Below are 15,178 nucleotides of genomic sequence, written 5' to 3' on the forward strand. Positions count from 1 at the left end.
TGGGACATGACACATCATAGGCAACTTTTTTCATTTGTCTGTGAAAATAAAGATATGGTTAGTGTCTTGCTAATAGTGAAGAGAAATGAAGAGGGAGGTACTGAGAGATGGTTTCTTGGCATGATTTGCAAATGTTAACAGCCATTTTGCAATCTTTCTCAAAATCATGCAGGTTTTATCAATGGCATTTCTTTGGAAGGAAAAGTAAATTCCGTAGGTGTGACTCCAGCTGTACATTCAGCTTTGCATGGACAAAACTTCCTGGCTTTCTATAGACTACGAGTGACCACTAAATACTAGCTGGAAGAGTGCCCTGTTACTTTCCAGGAATCTGAAAATTTAAAATACTTTGATGTGGGCTTGAGCCAGAACATGTTGCACTGTTCTGTCTGTACAGTGAGTTACAGTTACAGTCTTTTTTAATCATTCAGCTGACTCCACCAGGTCTAAGGATTTGTGTAGTCATTTTTGAATTAGCTGATGGTTAAGGGAAAGCAAAAAAACAGTTATTGGTTTAGTGCTCTCCAGTAGCATGTTGGATTATAATAAATATCTGTGCAATCAGTTCAAGCTTTATAAAACAAAGAAACAAGAAACGATAGAAAAATAGCCAAAACAGAAAACTCAGTGGTGAGTATGTCTTGGCACAGGGTCACATGTGTGTGTGACTACAGGCATGTAATTACTTTTTTGTATCATGTGTTACAATAATGTAATCCAAGGATTACATACGGTAGTGTGTTGCAAAGTACGAGGAGGATTCAGTAAGGAATTGCTGGGGATTTCTTTAGGGTTCCCCTGGCTAAGAGGGTTAATAGAAGGGCATTTGTGGCTTTTGGCCATTTTTGAGAGCTGGGGAGGAGGCTCTCTGCGCCCATCAGCTCCGTGTCCTGTTGCAGATGGCACCCTGGGTCACAGCCACTTGCACGCGGCTTGGGAATTTCCAGAGAAAACAAACAAACCCTTTTTTGTGACTCTTGACGGGGCTCTATTTATTTTCTTTTGAATTGAAACCGTAAGTGCCATTAGGAACCCTGTGCAACACAAGCCCTGTAAAAGCCTGGCCCAGAGCCTTGCCTCGCTGTGCCTTGGCTGAGCCAGAGAAGGCAAGAGGCCGGGTGCTGGGCGAGGGCCCGGTTAGTGACAGGGGCACCGAGTCCATCGTCCACGTTTGGGTTTCCCTGCCTAAAAGCAGCATCTGCTGCTGAATATCTCCTCGCTGCACGTTCCTTTATGGCGACGGGTGCACCCAGGGTGAAGCGCCTCGGGGTGGGGAGTCCTCGCCTCCTCTCCGCGCCCCGCATTGCAATGGCTGTCCTGCCAGGCGCTGAAGCACCCGCGGGCGTTCAGTGCCCGGGTGGAGAGAGATGCCGGCGGCGTGGCTGTGTGCCTGGATATCTGGTGCCCTCTAGTGGGGCGGGCTGAGGCGGCAGGCCGGGAGCTCCCAAGTGCGAGGCGGGTTCCGGCACCGGTGCGACGAAGGGGCACTTTCTAAGGGACTTACTTACAAAACAAAACTGACGCTGCTTCACCAGCAGACCTTGTGCACGCTTCTCGCCGAGCTTACTCAGTATGACACCTCTGTTCGTTTAACACTGCATTTTATAACTGCTTGTCTCTCTATTTTTAGATGCTACAACTGTGGTGGTCTTGACCACCACGCTAAAGAATGTAGTCTACCTCCGCAGCCAAAGAAGTGCCATTACTGTCAGAGCATCATGCACATGGTGGCTAACTGCCCCCATAAAACTGTCTCGCAGCAGCCCACTAGTTCTCAGGGAAGACATGAAGCTGAACCGCAGCCTTCCACTTCTGCTTTCCTGAGAGAAGGGGGAGGAATGCACGGCTACTCGTCTCCGTTGTACTCTCAGGAGGGCAGGTCAGAAAACTCGGAGCGCTCGGGCAGGTCACCACAGGAAGCTTCATCGAGTAAGTTGTCTGCATCACCCGAAGAACCGAGCAGAAAGGGGCCTTCTGTTCAGAAAAGGAAAAAAACTTAACACATTTGTCATAACTTTCCATTTTCTTTATCCTCTTGGGATGTCTACCTCATGCAAGTACAGGGGAAATAATTTCATTACCAGTAGCTGACCTGGAATTTTAACTACTGTTGAGGAACTGTGAATTTTTTTTTCTTTAATAGACAAATCACTCCAAGCAAAATACATTTGAGCAGGGTGCATTACGTTTTACCTTCTGTGTGTGTGTGAGTGTGCACGTGCGTGTGTATGTGTACCTATCTATAAATATATTTTTTTTTCCATCAGACCACTCTCCAGCTCCCACAGACATCACTGTGAAGCAATAGGCACAGTATCCACAAACATTCCTGAACTCAGTCCTAGAACCTGTTTCCAAATGTGTTCAAAACCAAACAAGAATACCCCAGAAATCTCACTCAGAAGAAACCCAAACCTGATAAGCCACACCCAGAACTGAGATCAAGACTGTTACTTCTCTTGTGATCCAAAGGTTACTTTCATATTTTAAAGCTGCCATATGGTACTACAGATACTAAGACATCCCCCATACCATCAATTTAGGTTTTTTTCTGATCTCCACAAAGCATCAGAACCCCTCCCTTCCCTGTTCCCATGCAGGGCAGTGTCATGATTCAGCATGGCTCTCATTGCCACCATCCTTTGTGGATGAGGAGTTTAAAGCTCCAGAAAAGACAATGAATGTGTAGTTTCTGTGCTGGTTTCTCAAAAATTTTTGCTAAATTAATATGGTTGTAACTGTAATTTAGATGACTGTTGTGTAAGGGAGAATGTACAACTTGTTACCAAACTGACCCTATTGAGTAATACCAGGATACCATCCTGTTTAACCCTTTGTATTCTGTGAACATTTAGGGGACCTTGGTGGCAGTAGTAGCAGCAGCAGCAGCAACTTCTCTTGGTTGCAAGTAGTGCCCCCCAATTTGAAGTGACTTCCCCTTGTTTTCTGTTGAAATGCCATGGAAAGAACTTCCTAGGGATTTTTGTTGTTATATGTTCTGGTTTTAAAGAAACTGAAATGCAAAGCTAATGCGATCTTGGGATAGATAGTTTCTTAAGGATAAAGGTAGGTGGGTGCTTGGGGTTGCTCAGCCAGCCTCACTTGCTGATGATACAGCATGAGTACAGTCAAGAGGAACAGGTGTCTGCTGCAGACAAGCCTGAGTGAAGAGAGCTGCAAATTTGCCAGAAGCCCTGGGCATCACCTGCTTCTTGTGAACTGGGGGCTGTTGCTGACCAGCCTTGGTCCAGAGTGCGCTGGGACCACACACTTCTGCATTAAAAAGGAGAAAGACTGGTGGCCTCAGAGTGAGACTCCCTGGGCTGCAGCCCTTGCTCGGGGTTAATAGAGTTGGAGCCTATCAAAACTTCAAGTCGCTTTCCATTTGTAACTTCTGAATTACCAAGTCATACGTAAGATAACGTACTTTGACAAATCCCATTGTGGATGTAAGTTAATTAGAGAAACCTGTATAATCCTTAACATTGGCAATAAACACAGGCTGTTAAAGCTTGGAAGTGCCGGGTAGGTTTAAGCTTGGATAATCAAACTAAAGAAACGGCCTGCATGAAAGGCTACAGCGAGCCAAAGTCCTACCCGTGGTAACTCTTGCAGCCACTAGTTACAACAGGTATGTGACTGGCTCATTACATGGCCTTCCCCTTCCCACTTGTCCTGCCAGATGAGACTTTTACTGTTGCTGCTGCTGCTGCAGTAAACAGATAGTAATCAAACGCCTCAGCGAAGGGCACAATTTGAAGAGAATTATTTTGTGTGAATTCCCATGCCAGTGTTTGCGAGAATCTTGATGGTTTATACTGAAGTTCTCAGTATGCTAATGCAAAGCTTACCTTTGACGATATTGAATGTGATGTATCTATAGAAAAGAACTTCCTTGCCTTATGTAAGGATAGTAAACTTATTTAAATTATGTAGACAAATCAAAGTGGCATTGCTTAACCTTCTAGCCGGTGTAAAAACCAGGTTAAACAGCAAAGATGCAAAACTTAGGTCACTTTGAAAATGGAAACCAAAGTTCCTTATAAAAATGGGCAGTTGTGGATTTGAAAACTGGTCATTCCCTGTTTATACATAAGAAGTTCAGAGCTGAGAAAAGGAAGTATTTTCAACATGCAGATTTTTATTGGTGCTGTTAGAAATCACTGTGCACCAAAGGCAGATTGAGCTGCTAAGAGCACATACCAAACCCTATCTTATTGTTGAAAGCTTAAGGTTTTATTTTTATATATTAGAATGTTATCACTATTACATAACATACTCAGGACAAAGAACTTTGCTCAGGGAATATACCATGGAATGTTTTTTTTTTCTTTACAGAATAGTCTGCAGACCTGCTTACTCAGAACAAACCAAATAGTCTTAGACCTTTTTATCTCTTTATAAGTATTATGTACTGATATTAGTAACTACCTCTGAGTTGACATAGATCTACATTTCTGATAATCAGATCTCAGCATTTTGTATTATTAAGTTCCTGTGAAATGATAAAGTGGTATTCTGTACTGGTTACTTGTGTGAACATTTGTGTCTTTACATTCACAGGGTCTGAGTTTTCAGAGACGCTGGGCAACCACAGATCCCACTGACTTCCAGTCAGAGTTACTGGTGCTCAGCTCTTCTAGGAGGGGAGGGATGAGGGACTGGGGGTGGAGGGGGAGGAATAAAACCACAAAAGCATCAAGCCCACTTTGTTTACATAGGTGACAATAAAATTATTATTCTGTTTACAGCAAAAGGCTACCTCATATTTACTGCATAAACACACCTTTGTGCTGCTTTAGCCTTAAAGGTGGCTGTTGATCTATGGTACATACTTTTTATCTGTACTAAATATGTAACTGATAGTTCACCACTGCATACATTATGGCAAATACTTGTTTAAGATGAAGCATCCATTTGAAATTACGAGACGTTTCCAAACATTTCTTTGAAAACTTTTATTTTTCTGTCTAAAGGATTATGGGCACTGTTCATGAAAACAAATACATCTGCAGAAAAGACAAAAATGTATATGCCTAAGTCAAACATATAGCAGCAGGTAACTACTGGGCACTGGGCTGCAGTAGGAAAAAAAAACCCAACAACTATCTAATTATACTCCTTCAGCTCCAGATAAGAAAAGAAGCCTTTAAAGCAGGAAGCACAGACTCAGCTTCAGATTCTTCCTTTATGTCTCAGGACAAAGTGAATATTCTGCATCATTGGCTCAGCCTATTCACCATCCTGTCCTTGCCAGAATGCTTCACAATAAAACTCATCTGAGTAGAAATAGTTCAGATATCTGCTCAGAGAGATGTATTTTTCTCCTAATAACAGTGGAGATAGTCTGGAACAAAAATGTCCCTCCCATTCCTCCATCCCAAAATATTCAATTTGATTTAATCATAAGGGACATGGTATTTTTTACTCTCCCCCAAGGAGAGGTCATTGTATTTATTTACATGCTACAAAAGTTAGGTCATGAGGAAGACTTGTATTTGGAGGAGGAGGAGCCAAATAGCTTTTCACTGCAGTTGGTGGTAAATCTGGCATTGCAATACCATTTGCAACATTTTGCTTTTAGCCAGCTTTCAGGGCGTGCCAAACACCACTTTTGGATCCTACCTCTTGCCTTTGCAGGCCACCTTTTTCAGCCCAGTTCTGTTCTGCACCAGTGTTATCCTGGAGTTCCTGCTTAGTCATAGTTTTGTGAATAGAGCCCCATTAAAAGTGTTTATAAATCTTGTAACATTCTTTGTAAGAAGAATTATAAAAGAACATGGGAAATCTCAAATTTAATTTAATTAATTTATCTGTAAGAAATGTTTATCATAAAAAATATATATGTATTCCCCTGTGCTAGATATAAAAGTAATTGGGAAGATATGTACATGTGCAGATGCACTGATTTTAATTTTTTAGAAGTCTTAATGAGATTTGAGTATTGTTTTAGAAACAAGCAGAGCCTTGTTAAATGCATTGATCTTATTTTGCTTAGTGTATCAACAGCCTCTTCTTTAAGATCTGTTGGTTGTGTTACCCCCGTTACAACTGTTGACTGATAACAAGAGGTTGATCTATGAACATGTTTCTGTTTTTTATATAAACTGGAGCTGTATATTAGCAGCTTCAGCAGTGCTTTTATGAGAATGTTGAGAAGTACCAAGGTATTTGCTACCATTGTTGTGGAACCAAATGTAAAAGCAGCCATCTTTACAAAGGATAATGGTTTTGACTACCTCTTGGATTACTAAGTTAAGCAAAAACTGGCTGACAAACATCACCAGACTGGCTTAAACTAGTATGTGTTGCTTGTGGTAATAATAACAATAACCATACTAGAGACCAAAGTGAACACTGATTTCTATATGTCTTCAATACTGTGTCTTATCTAGTGTTTTTAAATTATCTTCTGTAGTATAGATTACCTCATTGTCCATTTTGACTTGTATGTTGTTTACAAGGTGAAATAAAAGAAAAATCACTTGAATTTTATGTTTTAAGAAAAAGACAGTGAGTTGCAGTTTTGAAGGTCATTTCACCTGTTTACTGTCTTGAGGGACTAAAGCACTGATTGCCTTTCTACATATCATGTATTTTATATTCTCATTTCATGCCTAATGTCTTTTTTTCCTGTCAGTCATGGATATTGTGAGGTTTAAAAGAATTACTTGATTAAAAATAAAACATATAACGTTGGCATTTACAGTGAACCTTTGAGATTTTCTTTTTTTACTTGGACTTTTCATATGCAACTGTGTTCACTTACTTTTAGAAGATTATCTTCAGGGAGGATAATTTTAGTTATACAAGCTGTTGTTGGGTGGAGGGAGCTATAAATGATTAAAGCATACCTGGATCCTTACTAGCAATGCTGTAGAAGTTGCACTTCAAGCCATATTCAGCTATCAAAGTTGCACTGCAAGATTCTATTTTTTGGTGTTTACTCTCTGTGAGAATACAGTGGTCATTAAAGTTCTCAGATAGCAGGGTTATTCTCTGGGATGAAGAGCTTTTGGTATTTAAGTCTTGTCCCATCCTTATTACTTCTTCCATATCTGTAAGCTTGTACCTATCTATTACATACACTAAAATGACTTGAAGATGGTTTCTTTTTTTAGAAATTAAAGTGCCGTTATCTACCATTACCTGGAAATTCCATCTCTAAATTACATTAAGTGTACCAGTAAATCGGATAGCACTGCCTCATCATACTGTATTAAAATACTTGAGAGCTTGTATATCCTAGCTCTAGTGCCTGTTTTGATACAGGGCTCTACGTATAAGCAATTAATAGCAACATTTAAGAATCTCGACTAAATATAAGACAGAGATATTTTTCTAATGGTACAAACATCTGCAGGAATGGTTACCATCATCTCCTCTCCATCATCTACTCTTCTAGTCATGGAAAACTTAATTTACTTCCCCCCAGTTCATGGCCTCAAAAAAAGACTGATATAAACATGTGGCCTAAACGCATATCCCATCACATCCAGTCCTGTCCCCACCCCACTCCCAACCTGTAGCCAATTTCATCACTTTCCTGGAAAGGGGAAGAGGTGACTCTCAATCCTCTTGGCTAAAATCTCACACAATTCCCACTTCTTGGGTCAGCCACAAGGAGCAAGGTTTTCTTTAAAATATCTTATTAGTATGTACTTTGAAGAGTGCAGTTCACATGGGGTTATTACACGTGCTATTGGCCTGCCTGACCCATGTGTTTCAGGGAATAGAATGGACATCTTGGGCATGCTACTATCTACTCCACACCTGCAAGATGACACTGGAAGGAGCAAACCACTTCAGGGAGCTGTGAGCAGCTCTGGACATGCACAGATGTAAGAAGCCCTTGGAACAAGTGAAACAGAGAAACCATCCCTCTAACAGTGCCTAATTGTGGCTGAAACCAGAGTGCCTGGAAGAGCAGCAGCACCTAATTCTTCCTATCTAGCTTCTGAGACATGCATGCCTCCTTCCCAGAGCATCTAGAAGTCCGTGGTCTTTATTCTTTCAGCAGCTCCCTCAGACGTTTAAGAACGCTTATCTTCACTTTAAAGGCAGAAGTCGTGTTTTGTTCACTAGGCAAAGACACGTTGTCAGGAATACTTAAAACCACTTCTGCAAGCCAAGACTCCCCTCTTAACCTTGCAGAGATGAGGTAACTGCTACATGACACAAACAATGCTGATTCATGCCAATGAGAAGAAATTCTTGGGTTGAAGCTTCTGAATTGGTCAATAGAACAAAATAATAATCACAACAGCCCTTTAAAATAATTTTAAAAGCACCATGGTCATGTCCTTCCCTGTGCTGCAGGTCTTAGGACATGTATTTCCAAGCATAGAATAGTTAGGGTTGGAAAGGACCTTAAAATCATCAAGTTCCAACCCCCCTGCCTTGGGCAGGGACACCTCGCTCTAAACCATCTCACCCAAGGTTTCGTCCAACTTGGCCTTGAACGTTGCCAGGGATGAAGCATTCACAACCTCCATGGGCAACCCATTCCAGTGCCTCACCACCCTAACAGGGAAGAATTTCCTCCTTATATCCAATCTAAACTTCCACTGTTTAAGTTTTAACGCATTACCTCTTGTCCTATCACTACAGTCCCTAATGAAGAGTCCCTCCCCAGCATCCCTATAGGCCCCCTTCAGGTACTTGAAAGCTGCTATGAGGTATCCACGCAGCCTTCTCTTCTCCAGGCTGAACAGCCCCAACTTTCTCAGCCTGTCTTCATACAGGAGGTGCTCCAGTCCCTTGATCATCCTTGTGGCCCTCCTCCAGACTTGTTCCAACAGTTCCATGTCCTTTTAATGTTGAGGACACCAGAACCGCACACAATACTCCAAGTTAGGTCTCAGGAGAGCAGAATAAAGGGGCAGGATCACCTCCTTCGACCTGCTGGTCACACTCCTCTTGATGCAGCCTAGGATATCGTTGGCTTTCTGGGCTGCAAGTGCACACTGAAGCTGGCTCATGTTCATTTTCTCATCGACCAGCACCCCCAAGTCCTTCTCCACAGGGCTGCTCTGAATCTCTTCTCTGCCCAGCCTGTAGCTGTGTCTGGGATTGCTCCGACCCAGGTGTAGGACCTTGCACTTGGCATGGTTAAACTTCATGAGGTTGGCATCAGCCCACCTCACAAGCGTGTCAAGGTCCCTCTGGATGGCATTCCTTCCCTCCAGCGTATCAACCGAACCACACAGCTTGGTGACATCAGCAAACATACTGAGGGCGCACTCAAGCCCACTGTCCCTGTCACCAACAAAGATGTTAAACAAGACCGGTCCCAACACCGATCCCTGAGGGACACCACTCGTTACAGGTCTCCAGCCAGACATTGAGCCATTGACCACAACTCTTTGTGTGCAGCCATCCAGCCAGTTCTTTATCCACCCAGTGGTCCATCAAATTGATGTCTCTCCAATTTAGAGACAAGGATGTCACGTAGGACAGTGTTGAATGCTTTGCAGAAGTCCAGGTAGATGACCTCAGCTCCCCTACTCCTGTCCATCAGTTCCCTAGCCCCATCATAAAAGGCCACCAAATAGGTCAGGCAGGATTTCCCCTTAGTGAAGCCATGCTGGCTGTCACCAAGCACCTTGTTGTTTTTCATGTCCCTTAGCATGCCTTCCAGGAGAATCTGCTCCAAGATTCCAGCCTTTCTGTAACCCTAAGTGGCAAAACAAATTCTTTTTTAAACAAACTGTATTTTTCCCCACAATCTTTGTGACCAGGAGCTGTTTACACAAGCCAGTCATTTAAAAAACACTCTTAGTTAATGAAAGGCTCCATACTTACCTCCTCTCCACACATCTTTTCCCTGATAATAAAATATTCCAGATGCAAATAATTTCATGTACTTCCAAGTGGCTTACATACTTAACAGTCTTTTACTGTATACTTGCACAGGAATAATCTCTGCAGTGCAGAGAAGGGAGTTCATTCTCTGGATGTCTTCCTCCTGCTCATTAGTATTATTTAGGAGATGGCCTGGTTAATTTGAAGACCTTTTCAGCAAAATTCTGTGCTCTGCCCAGTGCATCAGTTGCCTGCAAATGCCATTGCCCTCCAGGACGACCAGCTCTCTCAAGAGAAGGTTGCACTGCCTCTTGTTTTATTGCAAGTGGTGCCCACTGCAAGGTTGCAGAGCAGTTGTTATCAAACCCCAGGCCCATTTTCAGGCTGCTGATGCTCAGTTAACATGCAGCTGGTTCGTTTTTATTTCCTGGCCATTCAATACTTGCTGTGCAGCACTTAGATACTGTAGATATTCAGGGCTGGAGCAGCAAGCAGTTCATAAACCAATGAAGATGAACTGGCATCATTACTCCCATTTTACCATCCAGGAGAAGGTGGACTAGGCAGAAAGAGTAAGGAGCATTGAGCTTGGGTATCCATCCATTTGTTTTAAATAACCCAAAATTCAAGGCTAGAAAGTATGTCCTTTCCCTAGTTTGTCCTGCTGCATGACACAAGCTATTAAATTCAGGGCAGTAGCTATTGTATTGAATTTTATCACTCGGCTTCAACTGGAGCCTTGTTTGCTTGGCTGCTTTAAGCGTATTTTCCAGCTGGGCTTTAGATCAGACCTGAACACTCTAGAGGGGAAAAAAAGAGATGCTCTGCTCTGTGACAGCTTGTTTTAATAACCTGCTGCTAACAAGCAGGGCCTCATTTCCAGATCCTCTGGCCTCAAATTCCAGCTCTTTGTCCATGAGAGTAAAAAGTCCCTTTATGCACCAGTGAGAAAATGCGAAACCCTTTTGAAAAAATAAAAAAGACAGACAAGACCCAGTATCTTTGGGGTTTGTTTGGGGTTTTTTTGGGGGTGGGGTGGGATGGGAGGGTTTAATGAGGAGTTGTCTCCTCCTTTAGCATCACTTTGAGAAACTTGCTGCTCTCATCCCCCACAGTCCTTCAGCTTTGATGCTGGAATAGCATATCCAGCTCTGGCTTTAAAACCAGCCTCCTGCCTCTAGTCAGACCATTGTTCAAAGGCTATGTTACCCAAAACAGATACTAGCCAAACAACATAGTCCTACCAGTCATGGAAAAGTGGCATTTACTGAGCTACTGCTGGGAGCTGAACACTGCCTTCCTCCCTGCAGGAGAAAAGGCAAAAAACCTGGGCCAAAAGTACCTGGATGTTTCCAGTAGTGGGATAATTAACCAGCAGAACAATCCCTCCTGACACATGGGGCAGGTCCTTTGATGCATATGGCTAGAGATGGTTTGTAGCTGGAAAAGAAGCAATGGACTCAGTGATGGACTTAGATTAGATATTAGGAAAAAATTCTTTACTGTGAGGGTGGTGAGGTGCTGGCACAGGTTGCCCAGAGAAGCTGTGGCTGCCCCATCCCTGGCACTGTTCAAGGCCAGGCTGGATGGGGCTTGGAGCAACCTGGACTAGTGACAGGTGTTTGTTCCTGTGGCAGGGGTGTTGGAACTGGATGATCTGTAAGGTCCTTTCCAATCCAAACCATTCTATGGTTCTATGACTCATCTTGACCATTGCTGAGTGAATCTGTTACCAGCAGTACCACATGAAAGTCGTATTTTTCAGTCATTCTGGCGAAGTACATAGATTTATGTGGCAGGTGGTTGCACTGCCACACTCTTGGTCTTCTTTATTTTAGAAGATTAGTTCTTTCATCTTTCTGTGCTTTTAAAGCTGTGCTGAATTATGATGCCCTAGGTTCTTCAATGCAATTAGCTAACCCTCACACTCACCAAAACAAAGTAAAAACACCTTTAGTTAGAGCACCCAGAATACCTGAGGCAATCAGGATAACTGGACAGTCTGGGAAATAGTGGCTGGAAGTTACTGGAGTAACTTAAAATTAGCTAAATTTTGAGGCATTTTGGAAGGTGCCTGTGAAAGAAACCAGAAATGCTTTCTCCCCCAAGGCAGCACAGCAAGGGTGGGGGCTCCAAGTGCAGCAAGTTCCTTTCCATTCAGCCCCCATTTCTTTCATCCCTCCTTGACCTACACTGACAGCTGTGACAAAAAGTCACGGTGAAGCCTGCTGAACCATAACTTCTGTGGAGCTTCAAGTCTGGGAGCTGCTGAAAAGCAGTTGTCCCACACAATGCTGCACAGAGAGGGGCAGAGGCTTCCATCACAGAGAGCCTCTGCTTGGCAGCTGCAGCATGGGAGAGTAAAGGGGGCAGACACAAGCACCACCCCAGCGTTCCCTGAGTCCTAGGATCCATTTCAATGTTAGCGAAAGCCAAGGGGAATTAAAGCAAAATGGGAATTATAGAATCGTGGAATCATAGAATAGTTAGGGTTAGAAATGACCTTAAGATCATCAAGTTCCAACCCCCCTGCCATGGGCAGGGACACCTCACACTAAACCATATCACCCAAGGCCTCATCCAACCTGGCCTTGAACACTGCCAGGGATGGAGCATTCACAACCTCCTTCCGCAACCCATTCCGGTGCCTCACCACCCTAACAGGAAAGAATTTCCTCCTTATATCTAATCTAAACTTCCCCTGTTTAAGTTTGAACCCATTACCCCTTGTCCTATCACTACAGTCCCTAATGAAGAGTCCCTCCCCAGCATCCTTGTAGGCCCCCTTCAGATACTGGAAGGCTTCTGTGAGGTCTCCACGCAGCCTTCTCTTCTCCAGGCTGAACAGCCCCAACTGAAGTCATTTTAGTTGAGCTCTTTGTCGTTCTCAGCCAACACCAGAGAGTGCTATTAGCCATATTAGCATATTTGGAAGTCACTTAACATACACACATGCTAAGGAGTGCACACATGTCAGGAGGAGCATTTAGGTCACCTCCCTGAAGCATTTCACCCTGGTGTCCTCAAAGCCTGGACAGCACAGTTACACTATGCAACTTTGCTGTGGGCAGGTACAACTTCCAGGGTGCCACAAATGTTTTGACCAATGCATTTGGGAAGGGGAAGGCCAAGATTCGCCTTTCCACCAGCTTTGCTGTGGCCCATTTTTTTTATTATTGTTTTATTTTTCTTTGCTAGCATTGCACTCTTGGATAAAATAGCAAACCCCAAAAAAAAAAGAAAATCTGAAGCATTTGTCACGTGGTTAAGAAAACTGCATACTTGCGTTAAAGCAAGCTAGAAACTACATTAGACACATCAGGTACATCACTGCCAGGTGAATCTCACTGTTATTGTTGACCAAGTCACCTCACTGTTCTGGGTGCTGACAAACTGCAGACACCCAGGGCTGAAAATGTTTTTCCCTGCTGAGGCCAGTTCTGTGAATTCAGGCTAACCCCATGCCAGGCAGCAGTATGTATGACACAGAACATGTCCTGTTTCTCTTATCAGCTCTTATCAGACTGAGGAAGACCACTCGCATCGGTGGACATTTAGGTACCACACCTTCCCACACATACTGCTTTTCCCATCATGCCTGCCTTGGAGCTGTAGCTGTTCCCCAGAGCACTTCATGAGGATAGGTTTTATTTCACACCTTCAATGCCTATACATGTTGGACATGCATTGCAAGTACATGCAGTGCTATATATGTCCCTTCGGTGATGTATTTGCAGACCATTAGCTAGAGTGGCTCCCAACCCAGGCAACATCATTGCCCAGATTTTCCTCTGCAAAGCTATGCAGCTACTACCTACAAGGACATAAGAGTGCCTATAGCTGAACTCCAACCAGACTAACCCACCTTGGCACAAAGAACAGACTGTTATCTCCTCTGTAAAGCTCTGCTACAGTCATGAAAGCATCAAACCCGTGAAAGCCTCCTTCCCATCCCAGGGGAGCCACCAGCGTCTTTTCCTGACTTTGTATTGGCTTCGGTAAGAGCACTGAAGACAAGAGCATCTTAGCTAAGAGCAGCTGTCAGATTCCTGTCTGGGGCTATGAGGCAGCTGAAGTGCAGCTTAAAAGCCTATGAGCTTTTAGCACCAAAACAGCAGATGGGTTCTGTGCACCACTGGGTTTTGTTCCAAAAGTTTTGGACAAGCACAGCATCATGTGCTGGCTGGTACAATGTGCTTTACCACCACTAATCAATCTCTGCCTGTACTGGGTTTGCATGGCAAGGTTTTTGTAGCAGGGGGGCTATAGGGGTGGTTTCTGTGAGAAGGTGCTAGAAGCTTCCCCTGTGTCCACTGCAGCTGATTCCAGCCAGCTCCAAGATGGATCCACTGCTGGCCAAGGCCAAGCCCAAAATCAAGAGAAGCTGAGAATATTTCTCCTTGAGCCAGTAGTGCTGAGTGACAGCCACTGCGGCAGAATACCTTTCCTCTGGGTACTGTACTCTGCATCAAAGATCACCACTATTCCAGCCAGATAAAAGCCATGCATCACAAACAGGAAGGTAAAATCCTGTTCCTGGAAACCTTCACTGATCCACAGATCCTCCCACAGATCCCAAAGAGCAACACAAAGGAGGGGGTGAGATTCCAGTTCCTGCCTCCAGCTGTTAGACTAGACAGCAGCATCTTTGCATGTAATGACATAAACCCTCCCCTATCTTGTGTACCCATGATTTCCTGCTGTTCAACATGTCAGCGTAGTAAAGCCAGGCCTGGGGTTCTTCCCAGTTTGGCTGCAAGATAAACATTTTCTGAGCACTCCGGCCACTGGTAAATTTTTGGGAGGCTGGGTGTGACAACAGGCTTGATGTATCTCTGAGGCTTAAAAAGGCGTTTTTCCTCTACAGGCACAGTAACTTCCTCAGATCAGCAGCACTGATGGTGCTTTCCACAGAACACGGATTAGGACTGGTTTCCCAGAGAAATTTTCTAGGGAAAAAAGCCTACCTGCCTCTTTTTACATGTGTACACAGACACAAGGATCTACAGAGAGACACAAGAGGAACAGGTAGGGCAATGGGAGAAAATACACTGATGAGCACAGATCTTGAGCTCCTAAGTAACACAAGTTATTTACTAGCTCGCAGCTAAGAGCTGCACGTAGTTACCAGAAAAAAAACCACCCCTGTGAGTCACACAGGGACATGCTATACTCACTCAAAATCAAAACAAAATCATCCATTTCCTGGAACACTACCACCATGAAATGCGGGGATACCAGAGGAAAGGGCTGGTGGGAAAATAAAGAAGGTCAAGGGCCTCTCAATTGGTTTCCTCTGATTGCAGAGAACCCCCAGGAGTTCCTGAGGGCCATGGGTCTCCTGAGGTCACTTGGAGCCCCATCGGAGCTTCGT

General features: G+C 43.8%; 2 protein-coding genes across 10 annotated transcripts in view; one reads left to right on the plus strand and one right to left on the minus strand.

Annotated features, from left to right (window-relative positions):
• LIN28B (lin-28 homolog B) overlaps positions 1-6,706 on the plus strand; it is a 98,184-nt gene extending 91,478 nt beyond the window's left edge. For 7 of the 9 annotated variants that reach the window (XM_061366739.1, XM_061366740.1, XM_061366735.1 and 4 more), the window contains one exon: positions 1,631-6,706. In XM_061366739.1, coding sequence (XP_061222723.1) covers positions 1,631-2,000 — 370 coding nt within the window. In that variant the 3' untranslated portion in view covers positions 2,001-6,706. The remainder of the gene's footprint in view (positions 1-1,630) is intronic. The other 2 variants (XM_061366737.1, XM_061366738.1) reach the window with 2 other exon arrangements.
• BVES (blood vessel epicardial substance) overlaps positions 1-15,178 on the minus strand; it is a 67,331-nt gene that overhangs the window by 8,736 nt on the left and 43,417 nt on the right. The window lies entirely within an intron of this gene.

This window comes from Neopsephotus bourkii, unplaced genomic scaffold, assembly GCF_033783945.1.
Source record: "Neopsephotus bourkii isolate Nb327-2 ecotype Australia unplaced genomic scaffold, CSIRO-AGI_Nbou_v1 NB_1358, whole genome shotgun sequence".
Classification (NCBI taxonomy): Eukaryota; Metazoa; Chordata; class Aves; order Psittaciformes; family Psittacidae; genus Neopsephotus; species Neopsephotus bourkii.